General features: G+C 33.6%; 1 protein-coding gene across 6 annotated transcripts in view; it reads right to left on the reverse strand.

Annotated features, from left to right (window-relative positions):
• ERBB4 (erb-b2 receptor tyrosine kinase 4) overlaps positions 1-20,399 on the reverse strand; it is a 1,171,871-nt gene that overhangs the window by 555,535 nt on the left and 595,937 nt on the right. For all 6 annotated transcript variants that reach the window (XM_055379529.2, XM_019022670.4, XM_019022668.4 and 3 more), the window contains exon 3: positions 15,592-15,778. In XM_055379529.2, coding sequence (XP_055235504.1) covers positions 15,592-15,778 — 187 coding nt within the window. The remainder of the gene's footprint in view (positions 1-15,591; positions 15,779-20,399) is intronic.

Consider the following 20,399-nt stretch of genomic DNA (forward strand, 5'->3'; position numbering starts at 1 on the left):
ATAAATTAATATTCTTAAATATTCTTACTCTATTGAGAACTGCATAAGAAAAGTGGATACAAGAAGGGAACTAACATATATTGTGTTCTAAACACTATGCTAGGCAGTTTGCATACATTGTTTGCATTTAATTCCCATTTTCAGATGAAAACTGAGGCACAGCACATAAGTGATTGTGTCTGTCCTTTCTTTGTTGCAGTGCGAGTATTAAGTTTCAAATTATCAGGTTTCAAAACTCAGGCTTTTTCTACAACTTCATGTTGCTAGGGCTAGACGAGAATATTTTGGAAATATTGTTTTTATAATCTAGAAATATGCCTTCTCATCTAGAACACATAGGCTGGGTTTGAATTCAAATAATAAATCAAAATTCTCAGGCCAAATTTAAATTTCTGCGTTAAGAATCTTTCAAGCATTTTATCTCTGAGCTCTGTTTTTATCACTTTGCCCTTCCAAAACCATTTCTGACTTTATGCGTAAGTCTTAGAGTGTTTTTTGGATACAAAAGCTACTTAATTCTCTGATTGTTTTACATTTTTTCATGGGTAAAGTTCTAATCAGACAACTATAAATGACAATAATCAGAGTAAAAAAATATATACATTTATGGATTGTCAACTGTTTGCCCTTTGTATCTCAATAATTTTATTATTTTTTCCAAAGGACATTCCCTATTTCACCAGCTAGTTGATTTCAATAGTCATTTGAAATTATAATTAGAAATATTTTAGAAAGAAAACCATTTGAGGGGGGAGTGTCCATCATTCTATGTTTATCTATACATGTGATATTTAGAAACACACTCATGGCTTAAAAGTTCCCATTTCTGTTAATTTGATAATTATATATTACCATTGATTTCCTCTTTAAAAATATAAAATTTTGTAATTCCAAAGGAAAATGTTTCAAAGATGTCTTTGGCATTGAATGTTTCTTACTAAGTCATATTTTAATGGATTAAAATGTAAATGAACTTTAAAGTTACACTAAATCTCTCCCTGATTTAAGTTATATTAGACATTAAAATTAACATGAAAATGGCTCCATAAACACTGTTTTAAATATTTTTACATTATTTTATATTTAATAATGAACCAAAAGTAACAGAAGTCACTGTGCATAGTAATAGTCTTAAATACATAAAACGATTGAATAGTTACTTAAATTATGCACTGGTGATCTTCAATAAAATCACAAAGGAGTTGATAACCTACATTGTGACCCCTGATGTATTTATTTTGCACAAGTGATAGTTAGGTTCTCATAATTTTTAAGAGGCGCTTGAGCCAAGACACTAATTCTTGATTCACCTCTTTTCCCTGAGCACCACAGGACTGCATTTGAAGCATGATACAATTTTAATTACAAAGATTTATCATTATGACATGCAATTTCTAAGTACGTGAAATGACAGTGTAATGCATAGATGTGAAGTTCAGCCACACATTCACTATGTGAACAATGATATCAATGACACAGGCTGCTTCCTTCCATTCTATATTTCTACCCATGCTTTATAAAAGATATATCTATAGGTATGTTAAGTACTGCTTCATTATCTTCTCCATCCTTTCCTTGCAAAACATACTGCCCAGTACTCTTTGAACAAGACTATGAAATTCATATCAAATTTGATAATCTATTGTAGATATTTGATGACTTTAGATTACAATTCGGTTACACATGAATTATGGCATCTATATTGTTTATTTTCTTCCCACTGATCAATGAAAATGTATACCTAAACATATATAGATTGGCATATGTTTTCTTTAAATCTTTTTGTTACCTTCCTCTTTCTAGTATCTTGAATCAAATTATATTTTTGGAATAATATAGTTGAAAAAGGACTCGACTAACAGTAGGACAAGAAAAACCCTCATCTTAAGTAAATTATTTATTCTCTCTGGGACTCAGTTTCGAAATGAGAGAGGGGTTAGACAATCTCTAAATTCTCTCTTAATATCGCATCTAGGATCCTCTTCAACTTTGCTTTTATAGAAGAATAGATTAAGAGATTTTTATTGCTCTTTATTTCCAAAATATGTGCTAAATTTAAGTGTAGTGTATTCTTTGATGTCTAAGTCTGAAATATACTTGTTTCAATAAATAAAATGTGAGCTCAAAATAAAACAACATAAAATGTGTTTATCTTAAGGCCATACACAAATTCTGGAAATAATTAGTTAGAGGGTTTCTAAACCTAAAAGGAATTACATGCGTTTCAATAATTTTAGAGTCTCCTCCATCTTTTTATCAAAAGTAACTCCGAATATGTTACTATTCTTCACAAAGGGAATTGAGTCTAATAATTATTAAAACTGAAATATATATTTTATAAAACTCTGCTGTAAATATGTACAAAACCAAATGTAGTTTAGGGAGGCAAAAATCACTTACTGTAGCTATAGAAGAAAGGAAGTCATAAATATTTTATTTAAAATATATAGATCAACTTAGCCTGTCCATTTATACTTGGATATTTCAAAATGGTATATATTTATACCAGTTGCCAACTAGGGAGTAATTTTAGTTAGTATGCTGGTCCTTAAATAAAAAATTCAAAAAGTGGAGTGGCTATAATGTATGAATAAAATTAACTATAAAATCACCCTTCTAATATCTTCCTTTAATAAGATAAAATATGATTTTCATGAAATCAGTAATTAGAGTCATCTCATAGACTTGAGATCTTTTTCGAGCCTGCCATTTTTCTCATATTGATTTTCCTTCCTTCCACCTCATCCACAAAAAATTCTCTAAAAAATAAAAACTAGAGTAATAAGATTTATAGAAGACATCACCCCATGAGTAACAAAATAAAACACGCTTCAAATATAACTAATTGTCTTTTTTTGTCTTCTAGTGTTAATAAAGAAAAGGCTATGAAGTCAGCGCCCAATTAGGGCATTTCAATCCATTCTGTTATTATACTTTATTATTTTAGTTCCCTGTGTCTGTAGAAATAAGCTTAAGTAGCCTGATAGCATACTTTTCAATATAAGAAATAATTTAATTGAATTATACAATCTGTATCTCTTTTAGAATCATTTCATTTCCTAAGTAAAAACTCTACACTAAGCAAAGTCTCATTCAGCTAAAAAAAAAAAAAAAAAAAAAAAAAAAAAAAAAACTGCCTTGAAGAGGTGACAGACACCTGGACCACATGAATAATTTTATGCATCCCCTGCTCATTCACACATAGCAGAGGATGATAAAAGTTTAGTGTCATGTGATCCTCTTTCTTCTCAGAATCCCTATAGCATTGTGATAAAAAGAAAATCAGCAGTTACACTACCTAGCTTCAAATCTGAACTCTATAAATTATTGTATGCCCTCCTTGTGGTATATTACTTAATATTCTTAAGTCCAGTTTACTTATCTTCAAAATAGAAAGAATCATAGTAACCTACAGTGATGGTTAACTTTAGATGTCACCTTGACTGGATTAAGAAATACCCGGAAACCTGGTAAAGCTTTATTTTAGAGCATATCTATGAAGGTGTTTCAGAGGAGATGAGCTTGTGAGCCTGAGTAGAGTAAGTAGGTAAGATATGCTCTCAATGCGGGTGGGCAACAGCCAATCTTCTGGGGACCAAGAGGAACAAAAACAGAGGAAAGGTGAATACATTGATCTGAAGCCAGTACACACTCTTTCTCTCTTGCGGGACACCAATTTCAGGCTCCCTGGTCTTTGGACTGCAGGACTTAGAACAGTGGCTCCCTGCACCCTAAGGCCTTTGATCCCAGACTGAGAGGTACACCATTAGCTTCTCTGGTTCTGAGGCCTTCAAACTTGGAATGAGCCAGGTCACCAGCATCCGAGGGTCTTCAGCTCATAGGCAGCCTGTTGTGGAACTTCTCAGCCTCCATAATTGCATCAACCAATTGTCCCAATGAATCCTTCTCAAATATCTATTATCGTTATCTGTATCTATATCCTATTGGTTCTATCTTTCTGGAAACCCCTAACTAACACACCTACTAATCGTGGTTATTGCAAGGATGAAGAGAGATAGTATTTGCAAACCACTTCTACATAGTAAATACTTATTAATTATGGTTGTTATTATTGTTATTATTAACAATAGTATCTCTATCCTGGGCTGTACTATGCCATAAAGATACTTTGCTTTCTACATTTATTATCCTAAAAAGGCAAGTCATCAAAACCAAAGGCACAAAGCCTAAATGAATTCTAGTTATATGAATAATTTTTTAAAACTAGTAGAATTTATTATTGTGTTCTTATTTGTATACCACCAGATATATAATCCTACCCAGTATCATCCTATTCAACGTTAAAGCAGAAAGTTCAGAGAATTCAGGGCACCATCAAAATCAAAATGACATACTTATTTACCAGAATATTTGCCAGAATATTCTGAGACTGCCACTTAAAAAAAAAAGACCAAATTAAAACCTGAAGTCCTTATATTTCATAGTAAATTGAAAATCAAAAATACCCTTTTTATATCAGCTTTTTTCAACACTACTAATAATATAAAATCAAACCTTTAATTTTCACCACAGAGAAAATGTAACTGAGTAAATTGAATGCTCTTAGAAGGAAGAAAAAAGTTATGGATCACCATTTTTCACTTTTTTCTTATAAATATTCTTCAAAATTGTTATAGTCATTATGATTCAATAACCTAAATAATTTTACATGGCTTACAATAAAATTATAGCTAGAAGATATAAAATATGTTATACAGATGGATCATAAAATATTAAGGAAGAGGGAAAATAGTAAGAGAGCTAGAATAACTTGTACTTCAGGTAAACTGGTAAAGAAGACAGATCCTCTTTCCATGCTGATGTATAATAACAATCTTCAGATCTATTTGACATATTATTGAGAGAAAAAAGTTTAAGAAAAACTCCCAAAATAAGTATTTTTTCTGCCTTTGAACTATATTTCCATCTCTTTTCCCCGTAGAAGTGATAAATCAACTAGATCTCAAAAGAAAACAAAAATAATAATTAAAATTTCCTGGTTAGTAACATTTATTATGCCAAAAAGTGTTGGGCCATGCAAATTCTCATCTATCTATTCCCTGATAGGTACAGATAAATGGAAAATTCTATTCATCATTTACAAAACATTGACCATTTTTATTGTAACCTATTTTATATGCTTCCACAGTACACAGTTTCACCATTACAATAGCTACGCTATAATTCTAGAAAAGTAATAAGAGGTATATTGAACTTCTAGCCTATTTGAATGTACTATATTGTATTAATTCTAAAACACATACAGTTTTGGATCTAATATCTTTAAAATCCTGGTTCCTTGTACAATCTTTTACATTTATGTTGGTGCTTTTACTTTTTCTCTTTTTAGGAAGTGTGGACTACAAACAAAAACAACAGTTTGTTTCCTACAATTGATGATGGCTTAAATTTGTTGAAATATGGCAGATAGCTATTTGAGAAAACATTTTATAAAAGGGTTTTTCGTGTTACCTTGTTATTAAATAAATGCTATATTTTTTAAAAAAAACTTTTAACACGAACTGGGGAGTCCTAAAGATAATCGGCAGTGTCTATTCTAGAAATAATTCTTAACAGATTTTTCAGAATAATAATAATTATCTTCTATTAACATTTACTTCTTTCAGTGAAACCATTAAAGAAATAGACTTTGTCTATTAGTCCATTCGCACATTGCTGCGAAGATACCACCCAAGATTGGGTAATTTATAAAGATAAGAGATTTAATTGACTCACAGTTCAGCATGGCTGGGGAGGCCTCATGAAACTCACAATCATGGGAGAAGGGGAAGCAAACACATCCTTCTTCACAGGCCAGAAGGAAGGAGAATGAATGAGTGCCCAGAGAAGGGGGAAGCCCCTTATAAAACCATCAGATCTTGTGAGAACTAACTCACTATCATGAGAACAGGAAGGGGAAAACCAACCCCATGATTCAATTATCTCCACCTAGTCCCTCCTATGACACATGGGGATTACGGGAACTACAAATTCAAGATGAGATTTTGGTGGGCACACAGCCAAACCATATCTCTTTAGACCCATTTCTAATTTCAATAGATACTTATACTGTGGAAACTAAAGGTGAAAGTAAAACACTTCATTTTTAAAGTGTCATTTATCTGACCAACAGAAAACCCAAGTCATAGCAGCTTAAAACATATCTAGAAGCAATGCATGCCATCCAGAACCCTGCTGACTCAAATATAAAATATGGTTAAGGCCCAAATCAAAAATGACACGTTCTGTATTCTACAATTTGATGATATAAGCCTAACATGCTTTCAATAATTATAAAAATACACTGTGTCTATTTTTTTACCAAAATCAAACTTCTCCTCAAAAAATAATAAATCACATTTATTTCCAGAACTGCATTTAATGTTCAATATGTACTTGATAATTTAACTTTTATAATCATCTTACAACTGAGCATCCTTGTTATGTTCATTTGAAGATAAGGAAACTGAGGCTTAGAAAGTTGAATCATTTGCCTCAGAATAGAATTTGACTCAGGGAGCCCAGATTCTGAGCCTGTCTTGTGATTCTCCACGTTATTCTGCTTGTAAGTCCTTGCCTGCTGGATTGGATTTAGTAAAAGTGTGGTCCCTTTAGTGCTGCACTGTCCAATATGATTGACATTAGCCAAATATGGCTGTTTAAATTAAAATTAATTAAAATTAGATAAAAATAAAAATTCCTATCTTCATTCACAGCAGTCTTGTTCAGAGGGCTCAATGGCCACATCTGGCTACTGGCTCCTCTGTTGTGTGGCACATATTGAATATTGCTATCATCCCAATAAAGTTCTATTGGACAGTGCAGCTTTTGAGAAGAATAGACATGCTTGACTATAAAAATAATAATAATAATTGGCTTCACATGGCAGATGGAGGGTAAATATTTGTCAGAAATATAATATTTACTGAGAGAAGACAGGCATGTAGAGATAATTTAGAGTAGCTCATATCTCAGCACAATGACTTGAATGTACAAGTAGAACAAAACAAAGCTAATAAATATTTGAATTGACATTACTTTCCAAAAGAATCCTAAACTTTTACCAGTAAAATTAAGTCTATTAATAAATGTTTGTGCATTACAGCTAAGAGTTTAGCAAGCTTGATTTTTAAAAAGCCATAGCTGAATGACAGTGGCTATAAGATGAGTAATAGATTTAAAAAAAATCAAATTCAGTATTTACAATATTGTTGTATTGCATGTTTGCTTGTGTTTTATTGTCAACTTACCATTCATGATATATTCAAGTATTATATAATGACCAAAACAAATTCTTTCTAAAATACAGCCTTAAGACCTATTGCTTAAGCTTGGATTGTTTACTTTTTTCAGCCAATTTAATGGTTCACTGACAATAGTTTTGCCTGAAGAAATTGTCTTAAACAATTTTTGGGAGTGACATATGAAGAACGGGTAAATAGATCTAGATTCCAGCACAAGGTTCACCTGATTAGCCACAAGACCTTAGGCCTGGTTTCCTTAGATGTAAAATTATAATAAAGATATCTGCCAGGTCAGCATTACAGGGCTGTGTCTGAAACAGATTTTTTTTTTTAAAGGAACTGAAAGCAGTTTGCAAGGTGCAAACTTCCATAAGATATGGGATATTACAATTATCATGCCTTTGGTAAACGCTGGAAGAGAACAACATGTAGTCTCATTTCTGAACTCTGACTGAGGGTGTTAGGTTCTGCCAAGCTTGAGGCTGCCTCCTCTAACTAAACTTGATGATGTATTTACATATTCTAAAAAATTACTATAGACATCTGTCAAAAATAGCATGCACTCTTCTTTCCCTCTAAAATATAGATTTGGTGTCCGGGCACGGTAGCTCACACCTGTAAACCCAGCACTTCGGAACGCCGAGGCGGGCGGATCACGTGGTCAGGAGATCGAGACCATCCTGGCTAACATGGTGAAATCCCATCTCTAATAGAAATATACAAAATTAACTGGACATGGTGGGGGGCGCCTGTAGTCCCAGCTACTCGGGAGGTTGAGGCAGGAGAATGGCGTGAACCCGGGAGGTGGAGCTTGCAGTGAGCTGAGATTGTGCCACTACACTCCAGCCTGGGCCACAGAGCAAGACTCCGTCTCAAAAAAAAAAAAAAAAAAAAAAATATATATATATATATATATATATATATATAGAGAGAGAGAGAGAGAGAGAGAGAGAGAGAGAGAGAGATTTGGTTTATTCTTAAATATTATTCCTACTGTTTCCAGTCCTCTGCCATGAAATTAGAAAGTGCAACAATCCAGTGATTCTAGCCCCAGCATTGTTGTGCCTCCCTTGGTAACTGGGAATGGATGCAGAGAATTTTTCAATTCTTTGCAGTTCAGGGACTGAAAGCCAGATGAAGCTAATGTCCTGGGGTAAGGGTGGAGAGGTGGGTATTGCTATATTTACTGTTTTCCTCAGAGCAAAACGATGGACCCATTGTTGTATTAAAACTAATCAATTTCTAGTACTACATTTGGGACTCTGAGGAGCAAAAATGTTCCTCTTTTTCTAAACACCAAAGCAAACAAGCATGCTTCCTCAATAAATGAGCTTTAAGCAAGGGGGTTTGTCTCCCTTATACATTTTTTTCCTTAGGATATATAAGCTTCCTCTCTTAGGGAAGGGAGAAGACAGATTTTACTGTATCTTAAGAAAAAGTAAGAATGATCACAAAGGTTTAAGGTTCCAAGTAGGGAAGTTTCCTGAGAAATTCCATAATGCTAGGCTTCCCCTAATATTTTCTAAAGGATGCTCTAGGGATTAAATAGAATGTTCTTCAAAGAGTGAGGCATCTTTAAGATTCCTGAAGGGGTCATAAATTAAGGGAGCTGAATTATATGCCCTGAGCAGATCATCTTGCCAGTCATGACTGAAAACATGTGAGCAGAGGAGAAAGGATGATTCTATTCCCTGATAGCCCAACCCCACCACTTATTTTGGCTTATTTCTCCTCAGATTTCTCTCCTTATTATCTCGGATTCTTGGTACAGCAGGAGGAGAAATTCTCATTTCCCCTTCATTCAGTTCTATAAATTCACTCATCAGTTCTCTAACGAATCAGTTGTCTGAGAATAAGTCCCAGCAAAATTTGCTGAAATGGCCATTATAAATCTCTGATCCCTTAATTATAACATTTCCTCTTTTCGAATATATGTTTCTATCGACTGACATTAATACATTATTGGAGTTTTCCTTTTTCTAGTCAATACACAGTCTGACATGACAAGCAAACAATACTCTTTAAAACACTGATGAGAGTATCATTTCCAGGAATTGTGGACCTGATCTAAAAACTGACTCTTCCAAAGAATGTGCCACTATTTTCACTGATTCTCTCTGACTCACTCAAGCTTCACTATAGATTAGTTTTGATCTAATCATTTTCCAAGTAATTTACCCTTAAGCTAAGAGTATTCTTAGATTTTTTTTTTTTTGGCGGCAAATATCACAATATGCTGAATAGATCTTCTAATGTAAATGTTTGTAGTACTTTTGTTAAACATTCTGTTTAACAACAATCCCTGAACTAGCCTGGTTGAACCCACTCAAATATTACCAAGACCTTTCACAGGGTAGTTGAAGAATGCTTAGCAACTCTCATGTAAGAAAAAGAACTCAGAATGAATATGTCTCTTGTGTAGGTCAAGACAAATGTCAGGGCCAATAAGGGATGAAACATGATGATGGAGATTTGAAATGAAGGGCTGGGGCAACAGGTGCTTGGCATGAAACACTGAAAGACAGGAGAGAAGTGCTGCGAGGTAGCAAAGACAGCACTCTTCCTGAGAGTAGACAAAGGCCAGCCTCGGGCTTCTCATCACCAGAGAAACAGATCTTAAGCACAAAGTAGTTAGAAGACGCACTGAAATTTGGAACACTTTTTTTTTTTTTTTTTTTTTTGTCTAAACAGGTCACACCCAAAGCCCCAAGGAAACAACAGGAATCTATCCGAATACGCAGAAACAAATACAATAGTTTTCTCAATGTGGTAAAACAAAGGAAAACTATAAACAAAACAGATACAAGGAAAGAACACTAAGATTTCTAAACACCCCCAATGTGAAAGATGCTTTAATTGACAAGTTCCCTGCTTTCTTTCTTTAATGCTCATTACAACACTATGAGGCAGAATTTTCTTCACAGTTTTCAAGATAAAGACTGAGTCTCAGAGAGATACCCAGACTGTAGGTGGTAGGCCAGGTCTTTGCACAGAGATTTTTTCTGATTTCACTATTTCATATCACTCTATGACATATATTGAGTCAATGACAGGTGACTTGTCCTTTTCGATATTAGGTTATTTATTTGACCATTACTGAATAATGCCAAAGAGGCTTGAGAGACTTAAATGTGAAAAGGTACTACATTACTTGGATGTACTACTTAAATTAATAACTTATGCATATTTGAAGGCAGACATTCAAGTGTAATGTTCAGATATCACATCTTTCAAATTTTACAACATTTACATGTTGTAGTTTCTGGATGAAGCATTTTATTTATTTATTTATTTATTTATTTTGGGACAGGGTCCCTCTGTGCCATCCAGGCTGGAGTGCAGTGGCATGACCGTAGCTCACTGCAGCCTCGACCTTCCAGGCTCAAGAGATCCTCCTGCTTCAGCTTTCTGAGCAGCTGGGACTACAGGCATGTGCCATCAGGCCTTCTATTCTATTTTTCATCTACCAGAATCCAGCAAACTTCATATATTATTTTCATTACTATTGAGGGCTTCTAGGTATAACTTCGGTATTCTACTTTTTGTTTTAAATTTTTGTCCATACCTCAAATAATAATCTAATCAAGATGATCCAGTACACTGTTAACAAAACAATTACAATGTCCGTAAAATATCAAATAAAGACTAAAACATATGAATATGTTGGTCTGAAAATATATAGCATATTCAGCTAATTTTTGGAAAACACCAGTTGTATTTCTGTATCATCCCAAATATCGCCTCCTCTAAAGATATTCTCATAATTTATAAAGTGAAAATTCAAATATCTAAGGTGAAATGTAGTGTGATAAATATAGGTATATGTGTATTACATTTGTACCTAGGTTATCATTGCATATCAAGATGAAACCACATTTATCTATTTTATATGGATATACATAAAATAGATATGAACTTAAGCATTTATCTTTCCATTTAAGATATAAACAAAATAGATAAGAACTTAAGTATTTATCTTCCCATTTGGGATATAAATAGATAGAAACTTAAGTATTTATGAAAGATTCCTTTATATCTACAATATAATATATAGATTAAATTGTATCACATTACCAACCATTAGTAACAGATGAGGTGATTTTATAAATTATAGAAGGGAGAAAATAATAGTGGGTTTTATGGCCCATATAATTCCTTTTAGGGTTTGGCCAGACTAGTGACTAAACAAGTAGAAGCTTATAGAATTAATTAAGATTGTATATATACTATTAAATGTCGATTTGAATAGGAATGTTTGGTTAAGAAAGAGGTGATTAAAAAAAGTCAGCAGGACATCCTCATCAAGAGTGATTAATAAGAACCACAGCCATGTGCAAGTGACCTTAACGGAAGACATGATGTCCCCTGTCCAGCTATGGACTTCTCTGATGCAGTAGGGACCTTCCCAATGGCCTCGAGATAGAGATGATTATATGCCTGAAGGGATGCACTGATGGAAGTATAACCTCTCCACTGGCAAGAAGAAAGTAAGGCAGTGTTAACAGGACACCTAGAGTATGCCAATGTAAGTTCCTCACTCCTTTATAGATTGTGTGGCCTATTTTTAGTCTAGGCACCTGCCTCTTTTCCCCTCTACTTATCATCTACCCTGTGCATAATGAGAAATGTGAGAAGCCCCAGTAAAACAAGTTTTTCTATTTGGCCAGAAAAATAGGTTTAAATCCATTTATTGTCTCAGGCACAACCAACATGAAAGTATGTAAGTAAGATCTGCAGTAATTTTTTAGGCCATGCAGCAACTTTTGGTGAACATTAAGCTAATTAGTAATAATTTTTAATGTGCGAATTCATCTGTATATGTCTAAGTGACATCCAACCATTAACTAGTGTATAATGACAGTCTTCATGTTAACTAAATATCTCTTTTACACAAAGTTTGCAGAAAGCTAATGTGCTGTTCTGAACACATACTATTCTAATATCAAACAGTGAAAAGATTTAAGTAGAAATGCAAACCATATATATACATGGTTACACTATATATACACACACTATATATATAGTACACTATATATATACACTATATATATAGTACACTATATATACACTATATATAGTACACTATATATACACTATATATATAGTACACTATATATATACACTATATATATATACACTATATATATATATATACACACACACACACAAAAAAAGAACGCTTAAAGTCTTCATCTCAAAACTCTTGGTTACAACACTCTGTACACTTCCCATCCCCATAATTGTTACTGGTTATTTACCCTGTCGAAAGTACTTAAAAATAAAATTTTGCTTAAGAAGAAAATTCATCATGAATTATTATTGCCTTTTTAATGGTTTATCATTATACAAAGTTGATATTTGGCAAAATGATTATAGAAAAACTTTATTCCCAGCATCTTCCTTATCTTTAAGTCATTTTATACCCAAGTTTCTATCCAGGATCCCAGTGTATTATTTTCATTTTCACCCGAACATACAGTGTATTTCTTGTCATGAAAGCAAAACCTTATCTGTTCCTTTCCCATCCCTTCCTTTCTCTCTGCAAGATGACAGATGAATAAAAATTATTTGCAGCAAATAAGTGTGAAGAATTTAACTGGATATTGTGCTACCATTTCTTGGTAACATACCATTAATTAGAGTAGTGCTTCTCAAATTGTAGTAATCATCAACATCACTAGAGGGATACTTAACACACAAGTTGCTGGGCCCCACCCCCAGAGTTTCTCATTCAGTAGGTTTCAGGTGAGGCCCAAGGATTTGCATTTCTAAGTTCCCGGATGATGCTCATGGTGATGGTCCATTAAGAATGGAGTTAAATATTTAATACAGTATGGTAGATTAGGCAGTGAGGTATCCGACTAATCAGCAGATTTGCTGTCTCCCCTCATTTTATACCAGGTATAAAAAATTAAGGCCAGTCCAGTAGCTCTGCACTTAATAGAATATAAAAATGTTGTTTTAAAAACTCTTGCTTTGTATAACACAAAAACAAGCAACATAAAACAAATATTTTTCCAAAGCACAAAACAATCTTACCTGAACTTAATTACGGCACTTATTTGTTGCTTTAATCGGGTTACCTAGAACATTTAGCCTTTTAAGATTTTGCCATAGAGAAAATTTTATCCCATATTGTTCCATGTGAACAGTTAGGTGTCTTCTATCATTTCTTGCATATTCTTGCACACAAACACAATCATGCATCCGTGTAACTTCTGATTCTTACAATTGGAGTAACACTATCAACCAGAATACCTAAAGTTCAATGACCCTAGACTGTTTCCCTTACAGAATAATTTTGGCACATAACAACCACCTAATAAATAAAATATCTGAAAAATGTTCATATTAGCCTAAATTTCTACCACTTTGTTGCACTTTCTTCAATTCATACTCAAAAAAATTAATAACTTTAGAACGAGTATGTATTTTTCTAAACAATCAACTCATTCTCTTAATCACTTATTAATTATCCATTTGTACTATGGCAAAAGAAAATATCACAGCTTCTAGGCAAAGTGAATAATAATATTCTTGAAATAATAATGTTATATTTTGGTATGCACAAGTTAAACAACTGTCACAATCTTAAGTAATACAAGTTATGCACTTACTCGGTATGAAGTATGTTTAAATGTGGCATAATTTTGATTGATTAAATAATTCTGCTTTAATAATTTAGTAGTACTGGTATTAAATGTGAAAATAAATAAGGGAACTATTTAAAGACTAATTCTCTATGTGGAAAGATTCCTCAAACAGCACATCTTATGGAATAATAACAAGATTCAAGTATTATAAAAAAGTTTGAAAGAAATTTATTCATTTCTTTCTTTACTATAATCAGAGGGAAATCATGATGAAAACACAATGCTTCCTATGCAGGTTTTAACTGGATCATATTACAGTATTTTTAGATTCCTAATTTCAATCGTTCAATTGTTCTCTACACATTTCATTTCCAAAATTCTTTCTCCTATCATTATTTCCATATAAGTAGCAATTTAGTAAAAAAACTCCATTCTTCAGTAAGAAAACTATCTTTGAAAGAAATAAAAGTGAAAATGTTGATGAAGGAATCTATAAATTCTGAACAATTTGCATTCACCATTATTTCATCAACTCTATAGCAATCATGTCCAAAATAAATAACACAATCAGTATTCCTTTCTTCACCCAAAATATCCCAATTTTATTTCACATGTCTGGCTAACTATAAAGCTATGTCTAACTTAAAACTAGAAATTTAATATCCACTTCAAATATAAGAAACAAATGATTTCAATATTCTGACCACATTCATCTTGCTTTTTGTTATATTTTAAGGACATATCTCTAAACTGCTTAATTTTTCAATGTCAATAATTATTACTACTTATTGTACTCAAAGTACACATAAAACCACTACAGGTTTGGATGCAAAATATATAGATTATTTTAATTTATAGTAAATTAAAAGTGTAAACTCCTTTATCCTACAGTTAGGTACTAATTATTTACTAATTAGCTCTCTCTTTTTTTTGAGATGGAGTTTCGCTGTTGTTGCCCAGGGTAGAGAGCAATGGCGCAATCTCAATAAGCAGCTCATTTTGATTACAGGTATACATGAAGTAAAATTCATGAGTAGAACCATTATACCAAAAAGCCTCCCACAGAACTTTTATGTACCCTGAGCTATGTGAACTGAAAAGTAACAGTGGGATAGCAAGAACCAGCTTACAAAATAAATTCCTATCGAGTGTTTTTCACAGAAGGATGATAATTTTAGGTTGCTTACATCATATATTTCCAATCTTAATGAGAAAAACCTACTCTGATGATCTGATGTTATTGAAGTATTCTGAGAAAGAATTGCTGATGGGATTTAGTGAGCTACTGAATAAGAGAAATCAAAACTGTATAAATTAGATATATTTTCCAAAAATAAGGTGTTTGTGCAGAAAACTAAAGATTCATGGAAATAGATATAACAGCTTGGATATTACTAAGCTCTAATGATAGTTATCTCATTACTGCAAGGATTTGATGATATGGTCCACTGTTCACCTGAAACCACCAAACACAGCATGTTTCATATCTCAGTTTTCAGTCACAGAGCATTTCCAGAGTTTACTCCTGTTCAGCTGAGATACAGTATTATGGTATCCTTCACACTAAACTTACAAAATCTATAAATAAAAGCAAGGGCATCACAGGGCATCATTGCTTATAAAACAAATAAATCACTGATATTTAAATGCCTTAGAGTGTTCCTCAATGTAACAAATATGACAGTAACCCTACATACACAATTGCCTTATATTGATAATGAAAGCATATTTGCCATTTTGGATATATTCCTTACCTGTCAAGTTCTTTAATCCAAGTTCTTGAAGTCCAAAGTTTCCATCTTTTCTGTAGTTTAAAAATATTGCCAAGGCATATCGATCCTCATAAAGTTTTGTCCCACGAATAATGCGTAAATTCTCCAGAGGCAGGTAACGAAACTGATTAAGAGCCACTAACACGTAGCCTGTGACTTCTCGAACAGACTGAAAAGACACAAACAGTTGCCTGTGTTATAAAACGAATTTGTCACTCTGTATATGTAGCAATTTAGATTAAAATGAGTTATTAAACTCTAATTTTCAGTTTTTAGTTTAATACATTATTTTCCATATCATGTTCTAAAGAATTGGCTTCATAATAAAAGATCACAAAGGGTTAGAATCTCATTTGAAGTATAAGTTGTATTTCTTTTAAACAGTTATGAATGTGCGTATACTAAAATGATGGATTTTGTTTATGGGACCTTCTTCATACCTGAGATTTGAATATAGTTAAAGGAATAAAGGTCTTGCTTATCAACAGACTACAATAAGTTAAGGACACACAACCATCAGTCAAACTTTAAATAAAAAAGCATATTGGTGAGCCTAAGTAAAACAAAGCCATGTTAGTCTGTAAATTGTAGGATAGGTTTAAAATGGCTCTATTGGTGTTTGGTGCTATATTTATCAAATAACAATTGCCCTGTACATCTCTAGGGAACACAAACATAAAAAACATGTATTAAAAACTAATTGTTGTGGCCGGGCGTGGTGGCTCATGCCTGTAATCCCAGCACTTTTGGAGGCCGAGGCGAGTGGGTCATGAGGTCAAGAGATCGAGACTGTTCTGGCCAACATGGTGAAACCCCATCTCTACTAAAATACAAAAAAATTAGCTGGGCGTGGTGGCAGGCGCCTGTAGTCCCAGCTACTTGGGAGGCTGAAGCAGGAGAATCACTTGAACCCAGGAGGCGGAGGCTGCAGTGAGCCAAGATTGCACCACTGTACTCTAGCCTGGTGAAAGAGTGAGACTCTGTCTCAAAAAAAAAAAAAAAAAAAAAAAAAAACCTAATTGTTGTCTATAAATTCATTCCAACCACATTTTTAATTTTTACTGCCCACTGTTTAAATTTAGTTGTCTATAATAAGTTAATTATTTGAGGGTTTGTGAGACATTTTAAAGCAAAACAGTGTCATGAGGAAAGTCTGAGTTTCATCTAAATATCTTTTCAATAAAATGATGATAAATAGTTGTCAGAATTTTAAAAAAAACTAAAAATGATACAAAAATACTCAAGTATTTGGTATTATTTTAATACCAATTTCATGTTATTCTAACTAACCCTTTTCATTTCAGATGCTCCAAGGCTGTTTTTGGTACTTCCCCCCCACCCTGTCTATTCTCACTCCCTTGGTGATCTTATTCAGTTTTAAAGTTGGTGATCTCCAAACATTTATCTCTATACTTTCCCCAAACTCCAGATTTATACCCAACTGTTTACTCAACATCCTTACTTGGATGTCTAGTATGCTTTTCAGATACACCTCTCAATGGCTGCACTCTTTTCTTCCCCCACCCCTCTGGCAGCCTTCCTCATCTCAGTTCAGGTTATTCCATCTTTTATGACTTTCAGGCCAAAATTTCAGTCATCTTTGACTCTCCTCTGACACCCCAAGTGTGATCCATACTATTTGTTCTACGTTCAGAATGATCAGAAACTCAACTACCTCTTATGTCATCCATGGCTCCCACCTGAGCCATCATCATTCCTCATCTAGGTTATTGCAATAGGTCTCCTTGTGTCTATTCCTGATCCCTATGGTGTATTCTCAATTCAGGCTAGCCAAGATATTTTAAAGACATAAATCAAATTACAACACTTCAGTGCTTAAAACTCTGAAACATCTCCTAAGTCACTCAGAGTAACAGACAAAATCCTTTTACTGATGTATCAAAATCTTTATGCTATTCAGTGCAATAACCACTAGTCATACGCGGCCTGAGCAACTGAAGTGTAGCTGGCATAAATTTAGATGTGCTGTAAGTACAAAATACACTCTGGATTTTGAAGATTATATGATGAAATGATAACATTTGAGATAAATTAAGTTAAATAAAATGTATTATTAAAGTTAATATCAGTTGTTTCTTTTTATCTTCTTATTGTGGCAAAACATTTTCAATTACATTTTATGGCTCTTATTATAATTCTGTTAGACAGAACTGCACTGTATGATCTAGTCATCAGTTCTCTTTCACATGAAAAGTATAGTTCTACCTTAAATTGTGCATTATGCCCTTAAAAACCTGAGTTTCCCTTCGTCTTGTTATCTTCTTGGCAAACTCCCTCACTACCTTCAAGTTTTTGCTCAAATATCACCTTCTCAGTTGAGGCCAACCCTGATAAACCTGTTGAACACTGTAGCCCCTACACTTTTACCTGCTTCAATTCTCATATTTTCCCAGTACTTCTTACCTTCTACTATACTATATCATTCATACATTTATCAGATTTAGTATTCGTAACCTGTCTCTTTTTCCCAGAATATAGCCCTATAAGTTCAAGCACTTTGGTTTGTTAACTTGTGTGTCTCATGTGACCAGGAGAGTGGCAGTAAGAAACCAACAAGTATCACTCTGGCCCTTCTCTGGTCACACCCTTCACCACTGTACAATGTCTGTGGAGTGAAGAAAAAGGCCCATTTAGATTCTGCACTCTCCCCTTCCAGACCCTGTGATCCCAGAATTCCCTTTGCAAATAACCCCAAGTCTTTACCCAGAAACTGTAATGTCATCTTCCCCAGTTCCATCCCCAGAGAGCAGATTGTGCCCCCAATGTGCATATATTTAGGAAGGAATAGGTGGTCCAGGTGTCAATGTCTTATGGGAAACTGTACAGATCCTGGACATGTAGGCTAGAGTGTTCAAAAACTTGCATGTAAGACCTCTCACAATACAGGATAGAAGTGGGTGGAAGAGACGCTATAGACTGGAGCCACTTCTCTCCATGCCAACATATTCCTGAGGACTCCAAAAGTTCTAACATTGTACCTGGCCATCCAGGTTGTTATAAAGATATATCTGTCAAAATGGGAAAATATAACATTTTATTTAGTAATCTCTAGTTGGTTTATAATAAACAATAAACTATGCGAGCCTCTATTCAGACTCTTTCCCCACAGTCTCACAATTCTTAGGAATAAGCATGCTACAAATAATCAATAGAAGAGTAGAATCCTAATGGAGCAAAAGCAGAGAGGAATAGGAAAGGGATATATGGAATTACTCATATCTGGCATCAAATTGGGAATTCTAAGCCATTATGAGTATTCCTAAGACAGTGAGTGTCTTGGGGTGAAGAGATAAATGCCTAGGACAATAGAAAAGAGGGGTGAAACTCAGCAGTGATATGCATTGTTCGTACACAGCAATTTGTTTAAAATTGCACCGCCTGGAAAAGTCTAGCTCTAGGGCTCTGTAATTCCTCCTTCAAACACTGTTCTAATGGTTGAGCTGTTACCTCTTTGAATGCCCTTATCTACCTCTTTGACCTCTTAAAGAGAGATTATAAATACATTCTGACATCATATGGTCTAAAAAGTAAAATTCATTCATTATTAAAAAGTTTTCTTTAAACTTGAATACAATAATTGTTTAGTGATTAGGTCACAATGATAAATGTGGTGATGGAGGGTGTATTATGACTCTTTTGCCTACAACATATCATAAGATCCATCATTCCAAAACAAACTTATCATTAGCTTCCATCCCACTCAGGAAGTGACTTTCTTATCAAAAAGTGTAAAATGTCATTGGTTTATCTCAAGATGGAGAAACACATTTATAATGTCAACAGAGAAAACACAGATGAAGCATATTCAGGTAAAAGAAGAAGTTTATTTGTAAAACAGTAACATTAATAGTAATTTTTCAATGTCACTTGGCATGGCGTTTGGATCACATATTACCATAAGCTGCAAATAATCTGCAAATAATAAGTGCTCTAGAATGTGTGATAGGTATGAACCAAGAAAAATGCTGAACACATAAAGAAGGACCAACTAATGCAGAAGAGGATGCTCCAAGTGCTCTTATCTACTAGAAAAAGTAAAATATAACTAAGAAAATCTTTGTATCTGCATATTACTAAATATATTTATATTTGAATTAATTGTGTTGTAATATTTACATACTTCTCATTTCAGGGTGTGTATTACATTATTCTCAGAGACATGTGTCTTGTCTTCATGGAAGGTCAGATTAAAACAATAGCTACTCCCTTGTAAAGATTCTAGAACTGGAGGGATTTGCTGTTATAACTGAGGTTCTAGTGTCCAAAATAAGTCTCTGTCATTATTCATTCTGTTTATTACCCTCTGTTCTTGCAAAATAGTATGCAAAAACTAAGCATTAGCCTAACAAATATCCTTTTCTTATGTGAACTCTGGACATCATTCCATGTTAATGCTGAGAATGCAGGTTTAAGCCATTTTGAACAAGGCCACCCATAAGTTGGTCCATAGTAAATTATTTTATGATAATGATAGTGAAGATCCTATTTATCTTAATTGTTACGTCCCTTTCTCTGACCCAGAAAAATAATGTAAATAATAGAAAAAAAATCATAGCAAATCTCTCAACCCAAGATGTGTTGCTCTAATCTTTTATATGTAGAGGGACACATGGAACTGAAGCATTTTAAAAAGAGTTATAGGAGATAAATATAAAATTCTTATATCTAAAAGAAACATATCATGCCTTATTTTGGTCTCCGTATTCTGGTATTCATAGTCACATTCTCTCAGGTATTCCTATAGTCTTTCTGTGAACAAATATCTTGAA

Source organism: Gorilla gorilla, chromosome 11, assembly GCF_029281585.2.
Source record: "Gorilla gorilla gorilla isolate KB3781 chromosome 11, NHGRI_mGorGor1-v2.1_pri, whole genome shotgun sequence".
Taxonomy (NCBI): Eukaryota; Metazoa; Chordata; class Mammalia; order Primates; family Hominidae; genus Gorilla; species Gorilla gorilla.